The sequence below is a fragment of the Balaenoptera acutorostrata genome, chromosome 20 (genome assembly GCF_949987535.1).
Source record: "Balaenoptera acutorostrata chromosome 20, mBalAcu1.1, whole genome shotgun sequence".
Taxonomy (NCBI): Eukaryota; Metazoa; Chordata; class Mammalia; order Artiodactyla; family Balaenopteridae; genus Balaenoptera; species Balaenoptera acutorostrata.
Genome location: NC_080083.1, coordinates 18717489 through 18740473, shown reverse-complemented (window position 1 = coordinate 18740473; position 22985 = coordinate 18717489). Strand labels below are relative to the sequence as shown.

The 22985-nt window shown below is 50.0% G+C and overlaps 1 protein-coding gene across 2 annotated transcripts in view; it reads right to left on the bottom strand.

The window, feature by feature from the left end:
• The window catches only part of RHBDL3 (rhomboid like 3), a 46836-nt gene that overhangs the window by 7453 nt on the left and 16398 nt on the right, over positions 1-22985 (bottom strand). Inside the window, exons 2-6 of one of the 2 annotated variants that reach the window (XM_007190151.3) lie at positions 22081-22239; positions 17998-18222; positions 14593-14741; positions 12036-12148; positions 6642-6742 (exon numbers count right to left, since the gene is read on the bottom strand). In XM_007190151.3, coding sequence (XP_007190213.1) covers positions 6642-6742; positions 12036-12148; positions 14593-14741; positions 17998-18222; positions 22081-22239 — 747 coding nt within the window. The remainder of the gene's footprint in view (positions 1-6641; positions 6743-12035; positions 12149-14592; positions 14742-17997; positions 18223-22080; positions 22240-22985) is intronic. The other variant, XM_057535210.1, reaches the window with a different exon arrangement.

Sequence of the window (22985 nt, the reverse complement as noted above, 5' to 3'; positions counted from 1 at the left end):
CAAAAGGCGAGGTGAGTGACACACGGCCCTACTTTAGGTGGGGGAGTCTAATCTCTGCTTCCTGACGTGTTCTGTGCTAAGAAGCAGACGGCAGGACAAGGCTGTCACCTGCTGGCATCTGCCCACAGAGGACCCTCGCTGGGAGACAGGCAACAAAATGGGAGTTGGTGCCCTCCACCGGATCTGGCCACCTAATCCAAGCTAGTTCATTTGGCCGAAGGTCGGTGGTCCCTCAGCTCCTCTCCAAGATGAAGCCCAAGGATGGGAGGGTCCTTGGGAGTCACCTGATGGGCCATCTCCACCCAAAGGGACACCCCTGCCAAGAAGCTGACAAAATGGCCCTCCAGCCCCTGTGACCGGGAACTCACCACCTCCTGAAGCAGCCCCGTGAAGGGGCTCCAATCACTGAAAAGTTCTTCCTGCTATTGTCCGGCCAGGCTTTGTCTCCCTGTGAGGTCCACCCATGGGTCGTCATTCTCCCTTAAATGTGACACCCATGTTCACAGCAGTGTTATTCACAACAGCCAAAAAAGTGGAAGCCAGCCAAGCGTCCATGGATGGATGAATAGAGAAACAGAAGGTGCTATATCCACACAATGGAATAGTACTCAGCCTTCAAAAGGAAGGAAATTAAGACACATGCTACCACTTGAATGAACCTTGAAGACACTACGCTAAGTGAAATAAGCCACTCACAAAAAGACAAATAGTGTTCGATTCCACTTATACGAGGTACAGACTACAGAGGTCGTCAAATTCATGGAGACAGAAAGTAGAATAGGGGTTTCCAGGAGCTGGGGGAGGGAGGAATGGAAGTTGTTAAATGGGTATAGAGTTTTTGTTTTGCAAAATAGAAAGAGTTCTGTGGACACATGGCGATTCATATGGATAGGGAACACTTCTAAGATCCCTTTTCCTCATAACAACCCTCTGAATATTTTACCTGAAGTCTCTTTCACTGTGTTCTGAGTGATAGTATCAGGCAGAGTAAGTCTAGAATGTATTGGCCACTCTCTCCTTCAGCTGAGGTCCAGGCCCCTCTGGGCCCTATCTGGGATCTGTCTAAAAAAGCACTGTCTGCATTTTTAGTCTGGCAAGACCACTGGTGGGGTGACTCAGAATTCCTTTTTTTCTAGTGTCCTCATTTGTAAATCTGAGATAACAACAGTACCTAACTCATTACCCATCTCATGGTTTGTTGCGAAGGTGAAATGAATTAATATGCGTAAAGAAGAACACTGTCTGGCATGTGGTAAGAGTCATCTAAGTGCCTGATAGTATCTGGACCTGGGGCAAAGATGGTGAGTTTGCCCTGCAGAGCGGCTTTAAAACTTCAGAATCTCTGCTAAGTCAGACAGAGAAAGACAAATACTGTATGATATCACTTACATGTGGAATCTCAAAAATTCAACAAACTAGTGAATACAACACAGAGAACAAATGAGTGGTTACCAGTGAGGGGGGAGGGGAAATATAGGGATGGGGAGTGGAAGGTACAAACTATTAGGGGGTAAGACAGGCTCAAGGATGTATTGTATAATATAGCCGATATTTTGTTATAACTGTAAATGGAAAGTAAACTTTAAAAATCGTATAAAAATAAACAAAATTTTTTAAAAAGAAGTTTCAGACTCTCAATGACCTTGGAGGAGGCCGGGGAGCTCCTGTTTTGCAACGTGGCTCCCAGGGCCAACTTCATCTACCATACCTGCCCAGCCCTAGAAGGCACTGGAGTTTGCCAAGCTGATCCAGTCACCCCCCTCTGATCTGCACTTGAGGGTCCAGGAGGGCAAGTGCAAGGTCACAGTGAGTTAATGTTGAGCTTGACAGGGTTCCCAGTCCAGGGCTCTGTCCGCCCACACTTCCAAGGCAGGGTCACATTCTGTCTGTCCATGCTGGCTGCCCCCAGAGCTGAGCCATCATCAGTAAATGAACAGCCTCCCAGCAGCTGAGGGGTTAAACTAGAAAGTCACTCCTTTCCACCAGCTGCCTCAGCTCCCCCCCTCCTCCCCATTATTCCCTCCAATAAAATGAGCACAGTGAAACAACAGGAGAGAAGGAAAAAAATCTCACACAGAGCCAGTGCTGCTGCTGCTATAAATGTTGAAAAGCCTGCAGGCCCCTGGGGAATATAAACTTTTTTCAGGTCCTTTAATTTCATTCTCTACCAGAGCCTCACAGGGTGAGATGGTAACTCACCAACGTCAAACAAGGCAGTAACACGTCCCCTCGGCACCTTGCTCACCCAACCAGTCAAGAGCTCAGAGGCTGAAACCCAGGCGAGAGGTTCTGTTCCAAGACAGCTTTACATAACCCCAGTGGAAACAATTTCTTGTCAAATCACTTCAAGAAAACCCAACACAGGAAACAAGGAAAGCGTGACACAGATAAAAAAGAAAGCATGACACAGATAAAATTACATTTTATTAAGTACAAATCCTACAGAAGGATTTTTACTTAATAAAATGAACCTTATAACAGAAATCTTCTGTGACTTTTTGACAACAATCTTTCCTTGTGCTTTGACAGTATGGTTCCATTTGCGAAAATTTAGGTCTCAAATGTTTTAGAAAAACATCTATCATATGGGGCAAAGTTAAAGAAAATATCTTGTATATTTTAAAATGAGGGCTTCCCTGGTGGCGCAGTGGTTGAGAATCTGCCTGCTAATGCAGGGGACAGGGGTTCGAGCCCTGGTCTGGGAAGATCCCACATGCCCCGGAGCAACTAAGCCCGTGCCCCACAACTACTGAGCCTGCGCTCTAGAGCCAGTGAGCCACAACTACTGAGCCTGTGTGCCACAGCTACTGAAGCCCGTGAGCCTAGAGCCCATGCTCTGCAACAAGAGAAGCCACCTCAATGAGAAGCCTGTGCACTGCAACGAAGAGCAGCCCCCACTCGCCGCAACTAGAGAAAGCCCACGCACAGCAACAGAGACCCAATGCAGCCAAAAATAAATAATAAAATAAAATAAATTTTTTAAAATTAAAAATAAATAAATAAAAATGAAACTCTGCCCTATGGGCCCCAGCAAAAGGAATTAATAAATTATTCAATTATGTGTGTCTTTATACTGCTAGAATTTAAAATAAGAAGTCTTGATTACAGGTCTTTAATGCCATCCAGATCATTTGCTGAAATATTTTCTAGATTTATTCCCTTGATGTAAACAAGCGTTTTGAAACTCAGAGTGTTTTTTATGAAAAATAAGACATACTTTCATTTAAGGCAGAATCTCTCACTTAAATAGAGTCCTGAGAACAGAAGTGTTCAACATTTTTCTGTTATGTATCTGAAGCATAAAGAACACATTTTTAGATTATTCTCTGTACAGACATCAGGTAGAATTTATAAAGATAAAGAATTATATGTATAAAAATATATAGAAATACACCCATATACATACAGGGTCTCCCAGCTGTCTGGTGATGTGTCACATGAAAAACATTTTCACATCCATTTTTTTCATGTCTTTCTCACAACTACCTTGTGAAGAAGGGATTACAGATGAGAGAAGAGTCCCTGAGAAGTTAAGGAACTCACAGCTATTAAAATGGTGATAGCAGTCCTCAAATCCAGATTTCCTGGATGTCAAGTGCATGTTCTTTCTCCTTTTTGTTCTGATGAGGTGCTTTACTGGGACACACAGACAAGTCTTCATTTTGGAATTGAAAATCAATAGTCTAAACATATACACACTACTATATATAAAATAGATAACAAGGACCTACTGTATAGCACAGGGAACTCTACTCAATATTTTGTAATAACCTATATGGGAAAAGAATCTGAAAAAGAATAGATATATGTATATGTATAACTAAGTCACTTTGCTGTACTCTTTTTTTTTTTTTGGCCGAGTGGAATGTGGGATCTTAGTTTCCCGACCAGGGATCGAACCCCTGGCCCCTGCAGTGGAAGTGCAGAGTCTTAACCACTGGACAGCCAGGGAAGTCCCTGCTGTACTCCTGAAACTAACAAAACACTGTAAATCAACTATACTCCAATATAAAATAAAAATTAAAATAAAAAAGAACTCTCCCCATACATTTGCTAACATTCTGGAAAAAAAAAAATCGATAGTCTATCTATTAAGTTGAACCACATGAAATTGCCAATGCTTAAATGCTTCTGACCCACAGAAATGGCAATTTCATATGGTGTGTCCTAATGTATCTCTGAATTGCTGGGCACTGAGCTAGCTTGGGTAAAGGCAGCCTCTTGATGAAAGGAAACTGACCTTCTAAGGAGGAAATGAGTGTTTTTCACTGTCCAATAAGCACCACACAACTTTCTAAGGGAAAGGCTACCTTATGTCAACTCCAGGGGCCCCCAAAGCTCCCCGTTGGTCAGGGAAAGCCACGTCCTCTGGAAGACCGCTGGGCTCTCGGGTGGGACAGCTTATCTGCAGAGCCACAGGCTACTTGCAGAAAGAAACATAAACAGGAAGAAAACTGCTCTCACACCCCCCTCCTCAACCCCATGCCCCAGCCCTCAGTCCTGGGTCCTCCAGGTGGTCTGCCCTCACCACAGGAACTCCTGGGGCATGGGGCTGCTTCCCAGGTGGTGGGAAGGGGTGGAAAAGGTCATCGGTATGAGTCCTGTTTGCCTCTTCTTTCTTACTTGGGCTGGCTCATCCCCTTCATACACAGATGCACCTTGGGGGGAAGGGGAAGGGGAGGGTGGCCTTTCCTCCCCCTGCAGAAAGGAATTGGGGCAGGGGGAGGGGGGAGTGGCAGAAGCAGAATTCAGAGGAAAAGCTGTGTCTGGGGAAAGCTGTGGCACTGATACGGAATGACCCATTTAAAGGGCCATGTGAGGCGGCCCTGGGCTCCCAGGTGTTTAGCAGACCAAGCCAAGCACCCCGTGTGTGAACACACTGTCACACACCCACCCGCCCCTGCTGTAGCTCTCCTTCTCTCTCGGTGTACAAAGGGGACTTTGGTGCAAAGAAAGGGGATGGTGCTAAGGGGCAGGCCAGGTGAGAGTGGCAATAATAATGAAGAAATGGGGGTGGGACTTCCCTAGAGGTCCAGTGGTTAAGACTCGTGTTTCCAAGAACTCCATAAACTGCTGTCACTGAGCATTCACACATCTGCCACATGGGTGAAGACAGTGATGGAGGAGAGAGGTGAGAGCAAGAAGACCCCAAAGAGAAGCTACGCCTTTCCTGACAGTCCCTCCTGCCCTCCTTCCCTCCCTCCGGCCCTTCCCTCCCTCCTTCCCCCCAGTTTAGTGGGCACCCTCTGCCATGTGTCCAGCCCTATTCCAGGCACTGGGGAAAAGATGAGTAAGATCTGGGCTCTGCCTGGAGGCTCCTGGGCTAGTGGGAGCATCAGACAGGGTGAGCCAAGCACTGCCAGTGACTCCTCTTTCAGCCTCCAAACTTCAGACTGCTTCTAAAACAAGGAAGCCGTCTTGGCCTCCTCTGAGACTATCAGATGGCTTCCAATTGCTTGCCTTGAAGATCCTGTCTCTATTCTGAGTCTACCCCCGCCTCTTCTGTGGGGAGTCAGGAATTAAGTTCACACTTATACTGAGTGGTTATTTTCACTTTATGTTATTGATCCCATCTCATCCCATTTCACAGATGTAGACACTGAGGCACAAAGCAGTAAAGTCATTTGCCCAAGGTCACTCTTTAGGAAGTGGGTAGCTGGGATTCAGATCTAGGTGGAATAACAGCTCCTGCTCTTAGCTAGTTACACTAGATTGCCTTTCAGGAAAAGGCAAGGAAGAGCATGAGAAACGGAATGACGGCGTCCAGTCGCTTTGAGGGGCTGGTGGAGGAGAGTGACACTAGAATGATTGCCAGGAGACGTGGGTTCAAGTCCCCATTTTGCCACAAATTTGATTGTGGCTTTGGACAAATCACTTAACCTCTCAGAGCCTTCTTTCCTATTTGGGACTTTTGATGAGATCATCTCTAAGATCCCTTTACTTTTTTTTTTTTTTAATTTTTGGCTGCATTGGGTCTTTGTTGCTGCACGCGGGCTTTAATAATAAAGTGAGTGGGGGCTACTCTTCGTTGCGGTGCGCGGGCTTCTCATTGCTGTGGCTTCTCTTGTTGTGGAGCGTGGGCTCTCGGCACGCGGGCTTCAGTAGTTGTGGCATGCAGGCTCAGTAGTTGTGGCTCACGGGCTCTAGAGCGCAGCCTCAGTAGTTGTGGCGCACGGGCTTAGTTGCTCTGAGGCATGTGGGATCTTCCCGGACCCAGGCTCAAACCCATGTCCCCTGCATTGGCAGGCGAATTCTTAACCACTGCGCCACCAGGGAAGTCCCTAAGATCCCCTTACTTTTAACAACCAATGACAAACAACAAGTTACAATTACGACGCATGCTAGTAGTCAAGGATTTAAACTTTTTAAAGTCACTGAGTAGCAGAGTTGGAATAGGAAGATTGGCAAAGCCATGGCTGGAGAAAATATGAATCATATATGTAAGGGCCCCACTGGAAGTGTCCTGGCAGAGGGTGAGGAGTGTCCTTGACCTCAGCTACTGGCCAAGGCCACTTGGTGCTTGCCAAGCCCGGGCTGGAGTGTGGAGGAGGATCTAAAACCCAGCTCCAGCAGATCAATGCTGGGCCCAGTGACAGCAGAGGGGAGGCCAAGAGAGGGCTGCTGGGACAGGGGGTGCTCACCATCACGATGTTGGCCAGATGGGCAGAGACAAGCGCATACACCCCTCCAGAGGAGCCCACCACTGGTGCGGTCATGTCAGCCACAGACACCGCCAAGGACCCTGGTACAGAGAGAGACGGAGAACTCAAGGATGCTGGAGTCGGCTCCCCAGCCCAGTCCCAGGCCCTCGGATGCTGCAGCCTCGGGGCTGAGACCCCAGAGCGAGAGGCTCGCTCTCTTCCTCCCTTGATCCCATGTCACCTCGGAGCTTCCTAGAAGATTCATTTATGGCTGAAAGAACCATTTGGTTCAAACTTCTCCTTTTACAGCCGGGAAGCAAAGTCTCAAGGAGAGAAGTGACTTGCCCAAAGTAGAACTCTGCCACCCAGATCGTCTGCCTGGCAATCCAGCCTCCCCTTGTGCTATCTCAGGGTTCTAAGCAACGACAAAAATAGTAGCAGTAGTTCTTGCAGAAATAGCCACCCCTTACGGGGCACTGTGTGTTAGACACCGGCCAAGCATTTTACAGACATCCTTCCCTTTGACCCTCAAGCCCACCCTTTGAGGCAGGCACTAGCAGCCTCACTGCAGAGATGAGGAGGCTGAGCCCAGAGTCACCTGGTAGGAAGGGCTGGAGCCAGGATACGAGTCCAGGTCTGCCCGACACTCTCGGCCTCTCTAGCAACCACTCCCCAAACTGGGTCAGAGGTCAACCTCCACCCTCTACCCTCCCTCTTTCTCCTCAACGGCATCCAAAAACCTGCCTAGCATCACCTCCAACCGAGTGAAATTACAACAGGCCAACAGGATCTCCAGAGCGGGGCTTCTCTGGAGGAAAAACATCCTTGAGAAGTCCCGGGGAAGAGAGAAAGATGATGTCATACCCTCTGGGGAAAAGGAATGGTAGAGACTCTTGGTCTGGGGGATGACAAACTTTCATCCTGGGAGGGAAGCTGGGCAGAGAAGAAGATGGGAAATGTATTGTTCTGGTCTCATTTAAGTGTGATCAATGCTTTGGCTTTCAGGGAAAGACACAGGAAACTAAAAATAACTGGGAGTTAGAACCCAGGGCTCAGAGGATGAGAGGGGGCTGGCCTGGGTGAGTGTGCAGAAATCACCACTGGAAAATGCCCGCAGGCTCAGGAGCCAATTAGCTGCTGCCTGGGTGGAGAGAAGAGGGACAGGCAGAAGGCCAAATTCTGCAGGCCCTACAGGGGTGGAGGGTTCACTACTAGGAAGAGGCAAGGCCCGGCCCGGGAATCAGCGTGCCTGACACCCTGGGCGTGGAGAGGCCCCTGCAACGTCATGTGCCTTCTCCCTGGCTTGCCGGCATCCCCAGACCACTCTCAAGGCTTCTTGGCTCACTGAGATCCTTGGAGGAAGAGATCCCCACAACAGATTCTTAGTCTCAAGGAGAATGTCATCTCTCAGGAAAATACAAACCATCACGAACTAAGGACACCGAAGTCCTTCTCCCCTCCCAGGGCAACTATAAATCTTTCTTCTCCCCTTTCATGCTTTCCCTCTGGCTTTAATTAGGTATTGATCTATTGTCAGATAACTTTCTTTTTTTTTTTTAACTGCCTAGCCATGGGGTCAGCCCTATATAACAGGAAAAAGAAAAAAAAAAAAAAATCCCAGGGTGGCCAAGGGGCAGGCAGCGGGATCTGCATGACAAAGGATTCCCACGCTCTCACTCTCCCTGGCGGCAGGGCTGGCTGCAAAGGCTGCATTGCAGGGCTGCACAGGGCTGGCTGCCCATTAATTACCGTCTGGACAGAGGAAGCCCCAGCCTCCTTGGGGCTGGCCTCTTTCCTCCACGTGAGTCCGCACAAACCAGGCCAGATTCTGCTCCCTCGGCCTCCCCGGTGGGATCCACCAGGACAGGGAGGCGGCAGGGAAGCCCCCAGGGTCCAGCTTCTGTGCACTGACCTTTCCCTCACCCTAATGATGGATGAGAGTCCTGACCCCAGGACCAGAGGTCTGGATTGTGGCAGGATTATGGGATGGGGGCGTGACTGCCTACTTGTGTGACCCTGGGCACAGCTCCTGAATTCTTTGGGCTTCAGTTTTCACATCTGTGAAATGAGGAGGTTACTCTAAAGCTTTCCAACTTTTGAGCAGTGAGACATTCTTTTCAAAGAAACCTGACTCACACCCCTACCCCATGGTGCAGAGAGCTGCTCTGGCTGAATGGGGGTGGGACCTGGGGAGTAAAGTTTGCCACCCACTGGAGGGCATCTCAAGGGTTCCTTCCAGATCAGAAATACAATAATCCAAGTCTCGGCCTAAGATCCAGGGTCTGAGGTTCAGATCCTGGTTCTAGAATCTGGAAGGTGACAATCTGGATCCACCTGCCCTCCATCTGTGGTAGAAAGACTTTCCTTAAGTGACTGCAGATTAGCCCTGGGCTATAGGGACTAGGAGAGGTCAAGTACAAATGTGGGCATGTATGCATATCAATAAAGTAAGGCAGGTCATCCTGGGACAGAAAGCCAGGGCCAGGCAGGATTCCCAATGAACCGAATGGATCACAGTTCAATAAAGGCCAGTGTGGACTCCTGGAGGTCATGGGGGCAGAGGACGGGGAGAGAAAGGCGAGCCGGAGTGACATGCCACACCTGTACACAGCAGCAAACCAAAGGATCAGTGTTAGTCAAGGCTATGAATTTTCCCCCAAAACCCTGGGTCCATGCCAGCATGGGGATGAATTGGTGACTTTGCCATAATGCACAGCTGCGATAATTTTAGCCTGGAAAATTTAAAGCAGGTGTTCTCCAGCATCTCCCTTAGCCGTTAAAAAAACCCCAAACAAATCCAAATAAAAATTGACAGAACATCTACCTTTAAGCAGTACAACTTTATTTATGTATGTACTCTTTCACTTAGTTTACAAATATTTGTTGCTTATCATGTACCAAACCCTGTGCTAGGCTCTGGGGATGCATCCATCGCTTCTGATCTATATAATCTATCATAAAGCTGGGCAGAGCAGCAAAGAGACTGGATCTTAAAGTATTTAAACTCAGCCCTGTAATCATTGGCCGGAAGTGAGATGCACGTTGGCTTCAAGCATTGGCTAGAAGCACCGGGCGGAGGAAGGGTTTCCACTCCAGTTCTAGGGCTTCTTGGCTGAGCAAATAGAGTGATTTTACCTCTTTGAACTGCCTATAAAATGGGGGTGTCGGCACCTACCTCATAGGAATGTTGTGATGAGAAGAGTGGATAATATACATGTGAACCATTTATCACATACCTGGACTACTAGACACGCTCAGCAGAGGTTAATTATTGTTACAAAATGCGATGGCCTTGGATTTGGAATATTTTCATTGGGCAGGTATTAGAGAGCAGGGGTCAATGTCTATTAAGACCTCCCTTGGTTTCTGACAAATTATGTGCATAAAGGATAAGGCCTGCCTTTTCATTCTCATAACACTATGATAGCGTTAGAGCACAGCCTTTGGGGTCAGATAGCCTGGATTAGAGCCCAGCTCCACCACTTATGACTGTATCTTCTTAGGCAAGTCACTTAGCTTCCCTAAGTCTCGGTTTCTGTATCTGTAACAGATGGAGAGTAACAGTTCCTGCCTCATGGAGTTGTCGTGGGGATTAAATACAGCCTGCACAGGACAAGCACCTGATAACTATTGGCTATCTGGTCAGGATCTGGCTGTCTGAACGGGCCCCCCTTCTCTGAGGAGGGATGCACACAGAGCAGACAGGGAGGAAGGGGTACAGGCAGGTCAGTCAACTCAATCCTGGAGATCAGTGATTTGATATGCAGTGACCAGAATGCCCTCTGCTCTGAATCAATGACTCAGATAGAACAGTGCATGTCATTTGCTTTGCAATACAGCCCCACACCCTCAGGTTTAGTTGGAAAGCCCCCGTCTGCCTTTACACCATCTCCTTCTGTACTGGCATCACTGTGAAGTGATACCTGCACTGTCTTCCCGCTGGGTGTCATCTGGTTTGGGCGAGGCCTGAGTCATCTTGAATCTATGTCTGCCTTCTAGGTTACTGGCACTCTCATCTAATTAACTACCAACTGCAAGTGTTAACGAGCATCTTTCCTGTTCCTCTCCATTAACCATCTGGGTCTCTGAGTATGTAGGTATGGAAAATGTGGCTCTAAATCCCCAGATGTCGACACTCAGGGGTGTGTCAGTGGCTAAGTAAGTCTGGCACACAGAGATGCTCATCAGACCTTTTTTTCAAGGATGCAGAAGGTGCTGGATTCTGGGAGAAGCTGGTGTGAGTGCTGTCCAAGGTGGCCAAGTTTTTAACCTCAGCACAGGAGTGAAGGAGACAGCGCTGGGCCAATCTCCCAGGCTGAGGGTTCACGAACTAGCAGACCAGCCTCTCATGGGATGGGGGGGTGTGGTGGGACCCTTCCCTCTTTGATTCCTGAAGTCATTCCACTTACTTCCAGGGTCCCTGCCTGCCCACTGTTTACAAGGCTGACGCTGCCCTGCTCTCCTGATGACAACTTCAATGCCACTCAGAAAGGATTAAGATCTTACTTAAACGTACACACAAAGCTCCCCTGGGCACAGCTGTCAGGGGGGAAGAGCTGAGGCGGCAAACCTTGTAAAGAAAAAAGCCGGCGATAAAGTTGGAAACATCACGAGGGAGATTCCTCTGTTCAGAAGCCCAGCTGGTGCAGACTTTTCCTGCAGAAATCTGCTCTGCTCTCCCCACCTCATCCCAGTCTACCTCCCCTGCCACTGGGGAGGGGGATAGGGGGCTGGCCACTATCCTCAAGGCCACAATGATCACTATCATCACCTGCCACGTGGGCTGAGTCAGCCAGGGCCCCAGACTCCTCCAGCTGGCACGAGTGCTCACTACCTCCTAGGCCAGACTCTCTCCGGCCGGCAGTGAGTCAATCAAGGGCCAGCCGGGGCAGAGGCAAGATCCCCCTTAGGGTACAGGTGCTGGCCTGGCCAGGGGAGGTACCTGACTCCACCCACCCCTTGGATGTCCCCACAGGGATCTCACCTCCCTTGCACGGTTTATTTCATCCTTCACCTCACTCCGCCCTCCTCACGCCTGGCAGGCAGATCTCATCAGTTCCCTCTTAAAGCTTAACAGGGCCAAGAGAAGGTAAGGCATTTCCCCAAGTTCGCACAGCTGCAACACGGCAGTGTAAAGACTGAAACTCCAGTCAGTCTGCCCGTTCCAAATCCTGTGCTCTCCCCTCCTTTGTCATCACGTGCCTCCCTCTCTGGGTGGCAGTTCCCTTTCCAGCCTCCCCGGGGAAGTGGAGAGATTTGCCTGGAGGACAACCCTAGTAGTCAGGAGCCTGGATGGTGAGGGTCCTCTGGAACTTGGGGCTTGCTTGACCTCATGGGGTCTCCTAGCCGCCCTGGGGAGGTACACCCCTGGGGACATGGGGCCCACCTGCCTACCTGCCACGACACCAGCCACATAGACAAGCGCAATGCGGGTTGCTCCGTGCACCATCTCCAGGGGTACCCCCACCAGGAGCTGCAGCACCACGTTGAGTCCCAGGTGTTCTATCCTGTACAGAGAGATCACATTCATTCATCCATTCATTCAGCATGCCAAGATGCTGGGGATCCAGTAGTGAACAAGACCCTATAGCTGGGAGTTCCCTGGTGGTCTAGTGGTTAGGATTCAGTGCTTTCATTGCTGTAGCCCGGGGTTCAATCCCTGGTTGGGGAACTGTGATCCCACAAGCCGTGCTGCGTGGCCAAAATTAAATTAAAAAAAAAAAAAGACCCTACAGCTGCCTTTGAGGAGCTCACAGTCTGGGGGGTGGAGGGGAAGGAATTACAATGCAGATAGACCATTTTGGAGTGTTCCTTCCACCCTCCCTGCCAGCTGGGACAGGGACACAGGTACAGGGCTGGGTGGTGACTGGCAGTGTCTGCACTTGCCAATGAGGGGCTAACAACGGTCAAGATCCAGCAACTCCATCAGCTGACACAAGAGAAGCTGAGGCTCAGAGAGGAGCGCTGACCGACTTAAAGTCACACAGCTGGTTAGTGGTCAGGCTGGGACCACGGCCCTGGTCTCTGATGTGCGGGACCTGGTCCATTATCCAGGCTACTCAGTCGCTCTGGCTTGCTATTGTATTTGTAAGACCTACTGATATTTAAAGAGAAAGATGTTTTCCAAACAAGTGCAAGCATGAAAGATATCTGTTAGAGCTTAGTATATCAAAGCTATCCTCCAGTTCCTGTTGTGTCCACATCTTGGCTCATGAGGAGACTGAAGCATGAAGTGCCTCCCCGACCCTGCTCCTCAGCCTGTGAAGTTGAAGCTGGGACACAGCAGGCAAGGCATCCATCCCCGCAGGCTCAGAGTGGAGACATCCATCAACAACCATCCAGAAGTCTCCTCACGCCAAAGCACCCTTCCCAGCACGCGCAGCCAGTTAGGGGGTGGCTCTTGTGCCCCCTTTAGAGGCTCAGCAGGAAGGGAGGCTCACAGTGGAGCTTCCTCTTGGCCACTGTGGGTCTTTCTGCCAAGGAAAGAGCCATGGGGGCCGGGATAATCCTCTTCCCATTGGCAACCCCAGGGACAGGCACCCCCAGGGCTTTTCCAGGCTTTTCCTTTACTTCTCTAGAAGAGTCTGTAGAAGACACCACAGAGGTCTGGTGTCTGGGGACTCTGATTTCCCAACTCCATGCTTCTACTATGTAAAAACAGTCTCCAGCCAAGACCACGCTCTTCAAGGGACTTGGACCTGGGTGGTCGCCTGGTCCTTATCATGGGGTAGGAAGTACCAGTGAGAACTGATTGCATTCCAGGCCCCAAAAGAGGCCACACGGCTCTACAAACAGAAACCTTAAGTATTGCCAGAGTTCCTCAAGAAGACTCATGCCACCATATTGCGAGACCTCCTTTCAATAAATGTGTCCTTTATTTCACTTATGGGGCACTCACACACACGGTTTATGGACAATGAACCTGGTGGCTGACCACATTTCCCTCTTTGCTTTGGCCACTAGGAAGTTCAGAATAAATTTATAACCCACTTACAGCAAGTACATAGCATCACATGCTGTGTATAGGCTAAAAAGCTCTCTGCTGGCTTTTTAGCATTTTTCTGTTTCTATTTTCCCTTTCCCATACACTTTTTTTTAAATAAATTTATTTATTTTATTTATTTAGTTTTGGCTGCCTTGGGTCTCCGTTGCTGCACACAGGCTTCCTCTAGTTGCAGCGAGCGGGGGCTACTCTTCGTTGTGGTGTGCGGGCTTCTCATTGCAGTGGCTTCTCTTGTTGCGGAGCACAGGCTCTAGGCACGTGGGATTCAGTAGTTGTGGCACACGGGCTCAGGAGTTGTGGCTCGCGGGCTCTAGAGCGCAGCCTCAGTAGTTGTGGCACAAGGGCTTAGTTGCTCTGCGGCATGTGGGATCTTCCCGGACTAGGGCTCAAACCTGTGTCCCCTGCATCGGCAGGCGGACTCCCAACCGCTGTGCCACCAGGGAAGCCCCTCCCATACACTCTTAATAATTTACTCATACAGTTTGGTATTAGATAAGTTTCAAGAAGCCACCTCAAATCCTGTGTCCAGGTAGATAAAATTAAAAAATATATTTCGGGCTTCCCTGGTGGCACAGTGGTTGAGAATCTGCCTGCCAATGCAGGGGACACGGGTTCGAGCCCTGGTCTGGGAAGATCCCACATGCCGCAGAGCAACTAAGCCCGTGAGCCACAACTACTGAGCCTGCGCGTCTGGAGCCTGTGCTCCGCAACAAGAGAGGCCGCGACAGAGAGAGGCCCGCGCACCGCGATGAAGAGTGGCCCCCGCTCGCCGCAACTGGAGAAAGCCCTCGCACAGAAACGAAGACCCAACACAGCCAAAAAATAAATATAAATAAATAAATTAATTAAAAGAAACGTTTAAAAAAAATACTTTAAAAAAAAAAATTTCAATCCAGGCTCTCTGGACCAGTTATTTTCCCACAGGGACTCTTGATAGAGTGTACTCACCCCGCATGCATGAAGATGTACGTCAGGTAACGCCAAGCCTGTGCTCGGAGCTGTGGATGGTAAACCAATGAGTTCTTTAGGTATCGTGGATGGGTTACCTGCAGCACAAATTGGTCCAGCGACACCCCATTATAGAGGAAAAAGGCAACCTGGATGAGAGCACAGAATGAAGAGAGCCTGTTGCTAGGTGTGAAACTGCCCAGGAACCCCTCTTGTGCTGACATTTGGAATCCCTATGCAAGTTGTCATCCTTCCTTCTCAGAGAAGGAGGGACATCCCTACGACCAGAGCCAAGCTAGCTCTGCACCATCTCTTACCCCACTTCTGTTCGATTATTTTGTGTTAAATGTTCACAAAATGGTCTCATGGTCTCTGCCCACATTTCCTCGGTGTTAAGCAGGAAGGGTTTGTAGGATTTTAAACTTTAATTCTGATAATAATTCACATACCCACTTGGGGGCTGAAGCAATTCCACGTAAGTTGATTTAAAAAAAAAAAAAACTGTGGTAAAATACACATAAGGTAAAATTTACCATCTTATCCATTTTAAGTGTACGGTTCAGTGGTATTAAATACATTCATAATATGCAACCATCACCAACATCCATTTACAGGATTCTTTTCATCTCGTAAAACTGAAAGAAACTCTATACCCATTAAACATTAATTCCCATTCCCTGCCTCCCAGCCCCCGGCAATCACCATTCTGCTTTCTGTTTCTATGAATTTGACTACTCCAGGGACTGCATATAAGTGGAATCATACAGTATCTGTCTTTTGTGATTGGTTCATTTCACTCAGCATAATGTCATCAAGGTATAGCCATGCTGTAACACATGTCAGAATTTCCTTCCTAATAATCCTCTGTATGTATCTACCACATTTTGTTTATCCATTCATCTGTCAATGGACACTTGGGTTGCTTCCACCTTTTAGCTATTGTGAACAATGCTGCTATGAACATGAGTGTACAAATATCTCTTTGAATCCGTTTTCAATTCTTTTGGGTATACACCCAGAAGTGGAACTGCTGGACCATGTAATTCTGTTTAATTTTTTTGAGGAACTGCCATACTGTTTCCCACAGTCGCTGTACCATTTTACCTTCCTACCAACAGTACACAAGGGTTTCAATTTCTTTGAATTCTCACCAACACCTCACATAATTGTTCTTTTTTTTTTTTTTTTGGCTGCACCGTGTGTCATGCGGAACTTCCCCGACCAGGGATTGAACCTGTGCCCCCTGCAGTGGAAGCGTGGAGTCTTAACCACTGGACCACCGGGTAAGTCCCACATAAGTTAATTTTAAAGATGACTGATGTGTACTTGTTTAAGCCCTAAAAGAGTATTTATTTGAACTATTTTTTCCTGGAACTCTTTTTCTTTCTTCAAATATTATTTATTTATTTGGTTGTGCTGGGTCTTAGTTGCAGCAGGTGGGCTCCTTAGTTGCAGCTCGCCAGCTCCTTAGCTGTGGCATGTGAACTCTTAGTTGCGGCATGTATGTGGGATCTAGTTCCCTGACCAGGGATAAAACCCAGACCCCCTTCACTGGGCGTGTGCCACCAGGGAAGTCCCCTGGAACTCTTTCTAGAATGCATAATTCAAGGCCCTAGGTTCTTAATTTTAAGGATGTCTCAGGTATTGATCTGGGCTATAGGAGTGATGCCTCCTCCAGTAATTGACAGGGGTTTTGCTCCTATACTAAATGGTCCCAAATTCTTGTGTTTGTTGTGTTTCTTAACGACTCAGGTTTGCTTTTACATTTTCTTTTGTCCTCTCCCGCAATGCCTGGGTGTCCGCAATGCCTGGGTGTCAGCACGCTGTTGACCAGGTACTACAACAAGGTTCTTTCTTCCTATTGTTGGTTGGTAGGGGGCCCCTTCTAGTAGCTTCCCACCATGTTCACTCTGTTACGGACTCAGAAAACCAGGTTACTAGAACTGTATGTAAAACAAAAACCTTGGGCTTTAGTATAAGGACTCTGAAACAGTTATTTCATCATTTTCCAGTTTCTTCTAGATTGGTGGCTCGAGATTACACAGCTGAGGTTTCTGAAAATCTGAAACCAATCTGGACACAAGATCTGGCTCCTCTGGATGACCTTGGGCAAATTATTTTAATTTACTGGTCCTCAGTTTCCCCATTTGGAAACGGGGATACTAATTCTTACACTTCCACGGTGATCGTGAGGTTTAAAAATGATAAAGTACGTGAGGAGCAGGCATGCACTTAGGGAAGGCAGCTGTAATTAGCGTGTGGCTAAGCCCTCCTGGGCTGAGCCTGGGAATGGCTCAGGCCTCCCAGCAGCTGGATTCCCGGGGCTCTCTGGGAGCTGTTCTGTCCACCTAACACCGTGGGTACAGTTGGCCTGGGAGCAAATACAGCTTCCAAGACAGCTTGTTATTATTGGTCCTCAAATGGAAGTTAATAAATAGACCAACACAGTAAATGCTTGGAGAACAAGTCCAAGAATATCTCAGAAAAATCACAACTTCCACATGTACTTGGATGAAGCCAGGACAACAGAGGAGCTCTAGCCTGCGGTCCAGATATTATGATTTAGAAAAAAAGAAGAGAGACGCCATGAAGCATAATGATCCTGCAGTTTGATTCGGCAGGAACTTTACAAGAACATATGCAGGGGCGGTAAGTAGGCCCCTGGTTCTGGAAGAGAAACGATGGAGATTATAAAACGCCCAAGGGAAGCCAAGCATCGGTTCGTTCAAGAGCTGGGGTTGGGGGGCCCGCTGGTTCTTGGGCTGAAGAGCTGAAAGCATTCAGAGTTCCTCATACAGGAGCGCTGATTCAGAAGGTGGTACTTTGGATTCTGCTGCATAAGCATGAGACTTTTAGAATAACAATAGGTATGGATGATTTCCTAAGGGGAGAATGTTCTTGCAAAATATGTGAAGCCCACATCTACCTGTTCATAAACACTCCCTCCCATATGTATTTGTGCAATGCTTTTGTGTTCACAAAGCACCACCTGCCGTTCTCTGGCTCTAAATAGGGGAGTCTTGTGGGAGAAGGAGGGCAGGTCTGGTTGTTCCTACTTTACAGGTGTCCCAGGGGAGCACATGACTCATCCACGTTACTCACCCCAGGAGGAACTAAAAGAAGGTGTCTTAATGAGTTAGCCTGGCTAAATCCCCCGAATCAATGAACTACTGACATTGTTTTTGCTGCTGTTGGTTTTGGTGGAGGTGGTCACGTGGGGATTTTGCTGCACGGCGTATTGCTTAAAGTAATGATCTTTGTAATCTCTCTATGGTCCGGGCGGCGGTTATAACAACACTTGAGTGCCCTGTAACAGGGCCTGACTTGCAGTGACTTGCCCTTCCCCTCGTGATCTCAGATATCCTCTTGACCCTCCAGCAGCCCCTTCCCCACCCTCGTCCTTGCCTCCAGCAGTGTTACTGTGATCATGAACCAGGGCGGTGGGCAGCAGGTGTAGCTGTCATAGTACCACTTCCGGTCAATCTCCCGGGGCAGGGTCTCGTATGCCACGTGGCGGATCAGTCGCTGGGAGAGGTTCAGCCCCTTCTCCTCCAGCAGGGCCTTGCTGCAGAGCCTGCGGTTGCCCTGCAGGATGGCCTGGCGGAAGCTGTTGGACCGCTTGTTGCTCATCTACACAGGAAACAGGGCAGGGGAGGGGGGTCAGAACCAGAGTCTCAGGGGAGCCCCATCCCGTTTCCCAGCCAGCACGTTCCTCAGACCAACCAGGCCTGATTCTACCTTCCTCTTTCTTCTGTAATAATAGTTAACAAGAAGTTAAATGTCATAGTTAACAAGAAGCAATATTCACTGAGCTCTTATGTGTCAGGCGCTGTTCTAAGCACATCACAGCTTGGCTCATTGATGCAACTAGTCTACCTGCTAGATAAAGACCATAAATATCCCCATTCCACCAGACAGGAGACCAAAGCATAGAGAGTTTTAGGAATCCATCAGGTTCAAACCCAGTAGGGCTCCACAGCCTGTATTCATATCCACTATACCTCCCTTCCACCCACCTGTCCATCATCCATCACAATTTCCTGAGCAACTACTAAGCATCAGGTGTTGCCAGACATGGGAATACGGTGGTGCTCAAGACAGATAAGTAACCAGCAATAAGTAACAGTTCAGAGTGAAGGCTGCTGCAGGAGCACACAGGAAAGAGTCCAACCCGGTCCCAAGGTAGTCAGGGAGGGCTTCCTGAAGGAGGTGGCATGAATGAGAACTGAAGGATAAGCAGGGGTCAGCATCCTCAGTCCCCGGAACCAGAACCCAAAGCTGTGCTTGTGGAAGGTCATCAGTCCTGAGTGCCTCCAAGGGAACTGTGATGCTCAGGGAGCCCCAGGACTGGCCCCTCCCCAGGCAGAGTCCTGGCTGCCTCACCCAGCGGTCAGCCTGACCCCCAGAGATCAGAGGCGGTCCTACTGACTTCCAGCCTCCCAAGGCCTCTGTTACCTCCCACCCACCCTCCACAACCACACTCTAGACCCTTCCTACGGGGAGATGTCCTAAAGACAAAGCTCTCCCAACCCCAGCGCTCACAGTGCCACCCGGGGGCCGCTCTGTGGTTGCTGGGTGGGGATTATCAACATATTCCTGGGACTATGGGCCCAGCAGGGACATCAGGTTAAAACTGAAGGCCGGAGTCCAGACAGGGCTGGGGAGGTGAGCCAGCCCAACCAAGGCACATGGGTTTGAAGCTCTGTCAGGCGGCAGGGAGCTGGGGAGGATCTGGGTTCAGACCAGGCCAGATGGAACAAGCCTCCATCTGCAGTGCCCCGTCCCCTCTCCTGGGTTCTGCACACACCTGAAAAATCTGGCTTAAGCCTCCCCCATCCAGCAGGCCTTCCTGGATGAACGCCTTCCAACGATGCCCTACTCCCATCCCCTCCATGCCTGCAAAGCTTGGGTCTGGTTCTTAGTGGCTTGGCGGATCTGTACATGCAGACGGGACTTGGGGCTCCATGATCACTACAAGCCCAAGGTAAGACCACGTCATCAAATTAGTTTGGTAGCCATCCTCTCCCCTAATCCCTGGGTGTGTACATGCACATGTGCATGTACCACACATATACTCACAAACAATACATCTGCAAGACCCGTGGTGGGAAGGAGCTCAGCATAAATACAGGAGAAGCAGTGTGTACACACACACACACTCACCATTCACCTGTGCCCCGATGTGCCTAGAACTGTGCCGGGCACAGCAGCAGCCGTGGTCTCTGGCCTCACGGCGCATACAGGAGAGACAGACGCATAAACGGCAGCAAAAGAGGATGTCATCTTCGTTATTTGGTGCGTAGTATTATCCCCACGTTACAAAGATGGGGATGAGAGCTTGGAGAGCGTAAGTAATTTTCTCAAGGACCCACAGTTAGTCAATCACAGAGTCAGGATTCAAATCCAGATCTGCCTGACTCTGGAGCCCATGCTGGCCCATGTGGAGCTTTTGTGCCCATTAGATAAGGGAGCCTCTCCTTTCAGGTGGATGCACCCATTCCAGGCCTTGCTGAACAAAGCCCAGGCCGGATTTCAGTCCCCATTCCTCTCTCTGCCCGGCATCCTTGTGCAGTCCACAACCTGCACACCCATACATGACAACCCTGGCCACTCAGCTGTAATGCAATGTGGTCTGTGCTATAAGACAGGCCTGTGCAAAGCACTGCGGGGGCTCTGGGTAAGGTTGGTTCATTCTCCCTGGGTTGGGGTGGGAAAGGGCTCACAAAGGATGCAGAGGAGTTAATCTGGTGGAAGAACATCAGAGGCAACAAAAACTTTCAAACACGTCTTCTCATTTAATCCTTGCCACAACCCTGAAGAGGGTCTCCTTTGGCTTCATTTTACAAATGGGAAAACCGAGGCTCAGTTTTGTCACTGAGTGGCAAAGGCAGAGCCTGGAGCAGGACCCAGGCCCACCTGACTCCGGCCCCTGAGCTCTCTGCCCTGCCCAGAGCTTCCCCCTCGTGAACCCCTTCTTAGTCTTGGCCTCCGGGGCAGCGCTGCTCACAAGAATCCAGGCTATGGCTTGCTGCTCCAGCTCAGAATCCAAATAGAGAAATCTCGATGGTAACAAGTAATCTGCTGTTGCGAATTCACACAGACGACTCCACGAACCCCCAGCTGGAGAGAAGCAGCTCCCTGGCCCAGCCATGCCCTCACTCTGCCCTGGGCTGAGCAGGGCATGCAGCAAACACGCTGGCGCTGGGGCTGTGGACGAGCCGATGCAGGCTCAACTCCGTGGCCTGGTCTTTGCTGGCACTGCTGGGTTCCCAGTCACGGGGCTCACCTCCACAGCCCATCCCATGAATCCCAACTGTCCCCAACTCCCCTGCTTATCTGAGCTCTGCAACCCCGCCCTCTAGGAGATCTGCTCCCTGGGTCCACTCTGAACAGCAGGTTTCTTCACCCCTAAAAGCCCTACAGCTGCTCCCTGCAATCACGCTAACCTCTGGGCAAAGGCAGGTCCTTAATCAAGAGGCAATTAAAACAACGCCAAAGCCCATGCATCCACATCAGAGAGCAAACCTGGCACGATGGCAGGTCCTGGCTCCTCCATCACTGATGCTTTTGAATTCCGAGAGCCTGGGGACTTCACACCAGTCATTTCATGGGTGACAAGAAGAGAGGCGACTGTTTCCATTTCACCAACAGGGAAACCAAGTGGAGCCTTCTGGCCTCGTGTTCACCCTGCTAGTTCATGCAGCTTCTACTCATGTGCCATCCACCCCACAGTGGGATGCTTCCTGCTTAACCCCACTGAACCCCACTCCAATCCCGCCATAGTAGCCCCCAGAACAGCACAGCAGTAACTCCAGTGAGGAGGAAGTCCCGACTCCAAGACACCAGACCACTGGGCAGGATTCACGGGCCTCCCGTCTCCAGCCTCTCCGGCAACCCAGGACAGCTTCCAGCAGGTCTGATGAGCTCTGGCCTTCACCCATGTGCCCCGTTGCTCCCGAAAGGTCTGCCCTGATCCTCCCAACATCCACTCCCCAGCTCCTCTCCTGCCAACAACAACCTCCCACCTCCCACTCCCAGTCCTTCGTTTCTGTGGAAATGACCCCACTCCCAGCTCCACGGGTGGGCACTGATTGGTTTGACTCAATCAGCACAACCCACTGACCCAATCTAGGCCAACTGGAGGAAGGAAATCCCAGGCCTCATGTGGGAGCTACCATTCAAAAAGTCCCTCTCCTCCCCTGCGTGGTGAGGCCTGAGGGCATGAGGGCTGGAACAGCTGCAGCCACTTTGCTGCCACGATGGTAGGGTCTGGATTTGCCTGGGGCTTTTTTGAGTAGTGCTGACACTGCAGAAAGCAGAACTTAGAGATAAAGAGAAATTGGGTCCTTGGTGATTTCCTTTCACCTGCTGAAGCCTGGACTTTTTCAATGCTACAGACCAACAGATCCCATTAATTATCCAAAAGGATCCTCTAAGCCACACCCCCAAACAGGCCTCTCCCAGTGGCGAGGGGCCCAGAGCGCTCACCAGGTTGACAAAATCCTGGTAGCAGATCTGCCCATCGGCATGGCTGTCGGCGAGAGCCAGGAGCACCTCCCTCTTGTGCGGGTCCAGCTTGGAGCTTTGGCTCTCCAGGAGGCTCCGGAACTTACATGTGCTGATATAGCCCGTGTTCCCAGGGTCAAACTGAGGGAGAAGCACACACAGCAGCGGGGTCAGCAGGGCCCCATCCCCCTCTCCACACTGCCCCGGGTGCCCCATCACCGTCACCACTCACGGCTCCTGTCTCCAGCCCTCTGCTGACAGAGGCCTAGGCGGCATCTGGGATGTTTCCAAGGCCCCCAGGGGAAACATCCAAATAGGGCGGTCAACCACTTACAACCCTAGAAGGCCCTGGAGACCTTTGAGATCGCCCAGCGCAACCGTGTGGTGCGTGGAGAAGGGAAACGGAGGTTGAGAGAGGTTATTACTCTCTGCCCTTACTCCTGACCCTGGACAAGGGGAAAGAGGGAATGAAAAGGCGATGAGTAGAGGAAGATGAGGAAATCTGGGGCCTGGGGCAGAGGGACTGAGCGGGGAAGGCACGAGGCCCCGGGCAGCGGGGAGCACAGCCTGGACAGCACTTCCGCATCTGCCTGCCAGCCCCTCTCCCACGCCTGCACCCACGTACACCCCACAACCTGCACACAGGGCTCCCCAAAGACACTGTGCTCTGTTTGGTTGTTTTTTTTGTTTTCTTTATTTTTGGGCCATGCCACGCAGTATGTGGGATCTTGGTTCCCCGACCAGGGATCGAACCCGCGCCCCCTGCATTGGAAGCGTGGAGTCTTAACCACTGGACCACCAGGGAAGTCCCTGGTTGGATTTTTGACGCTGCCCTTTTCCCTCTGCAGCTTTGCACACTTGGGCTCCTCTGCCTAAGACTCCCTCTC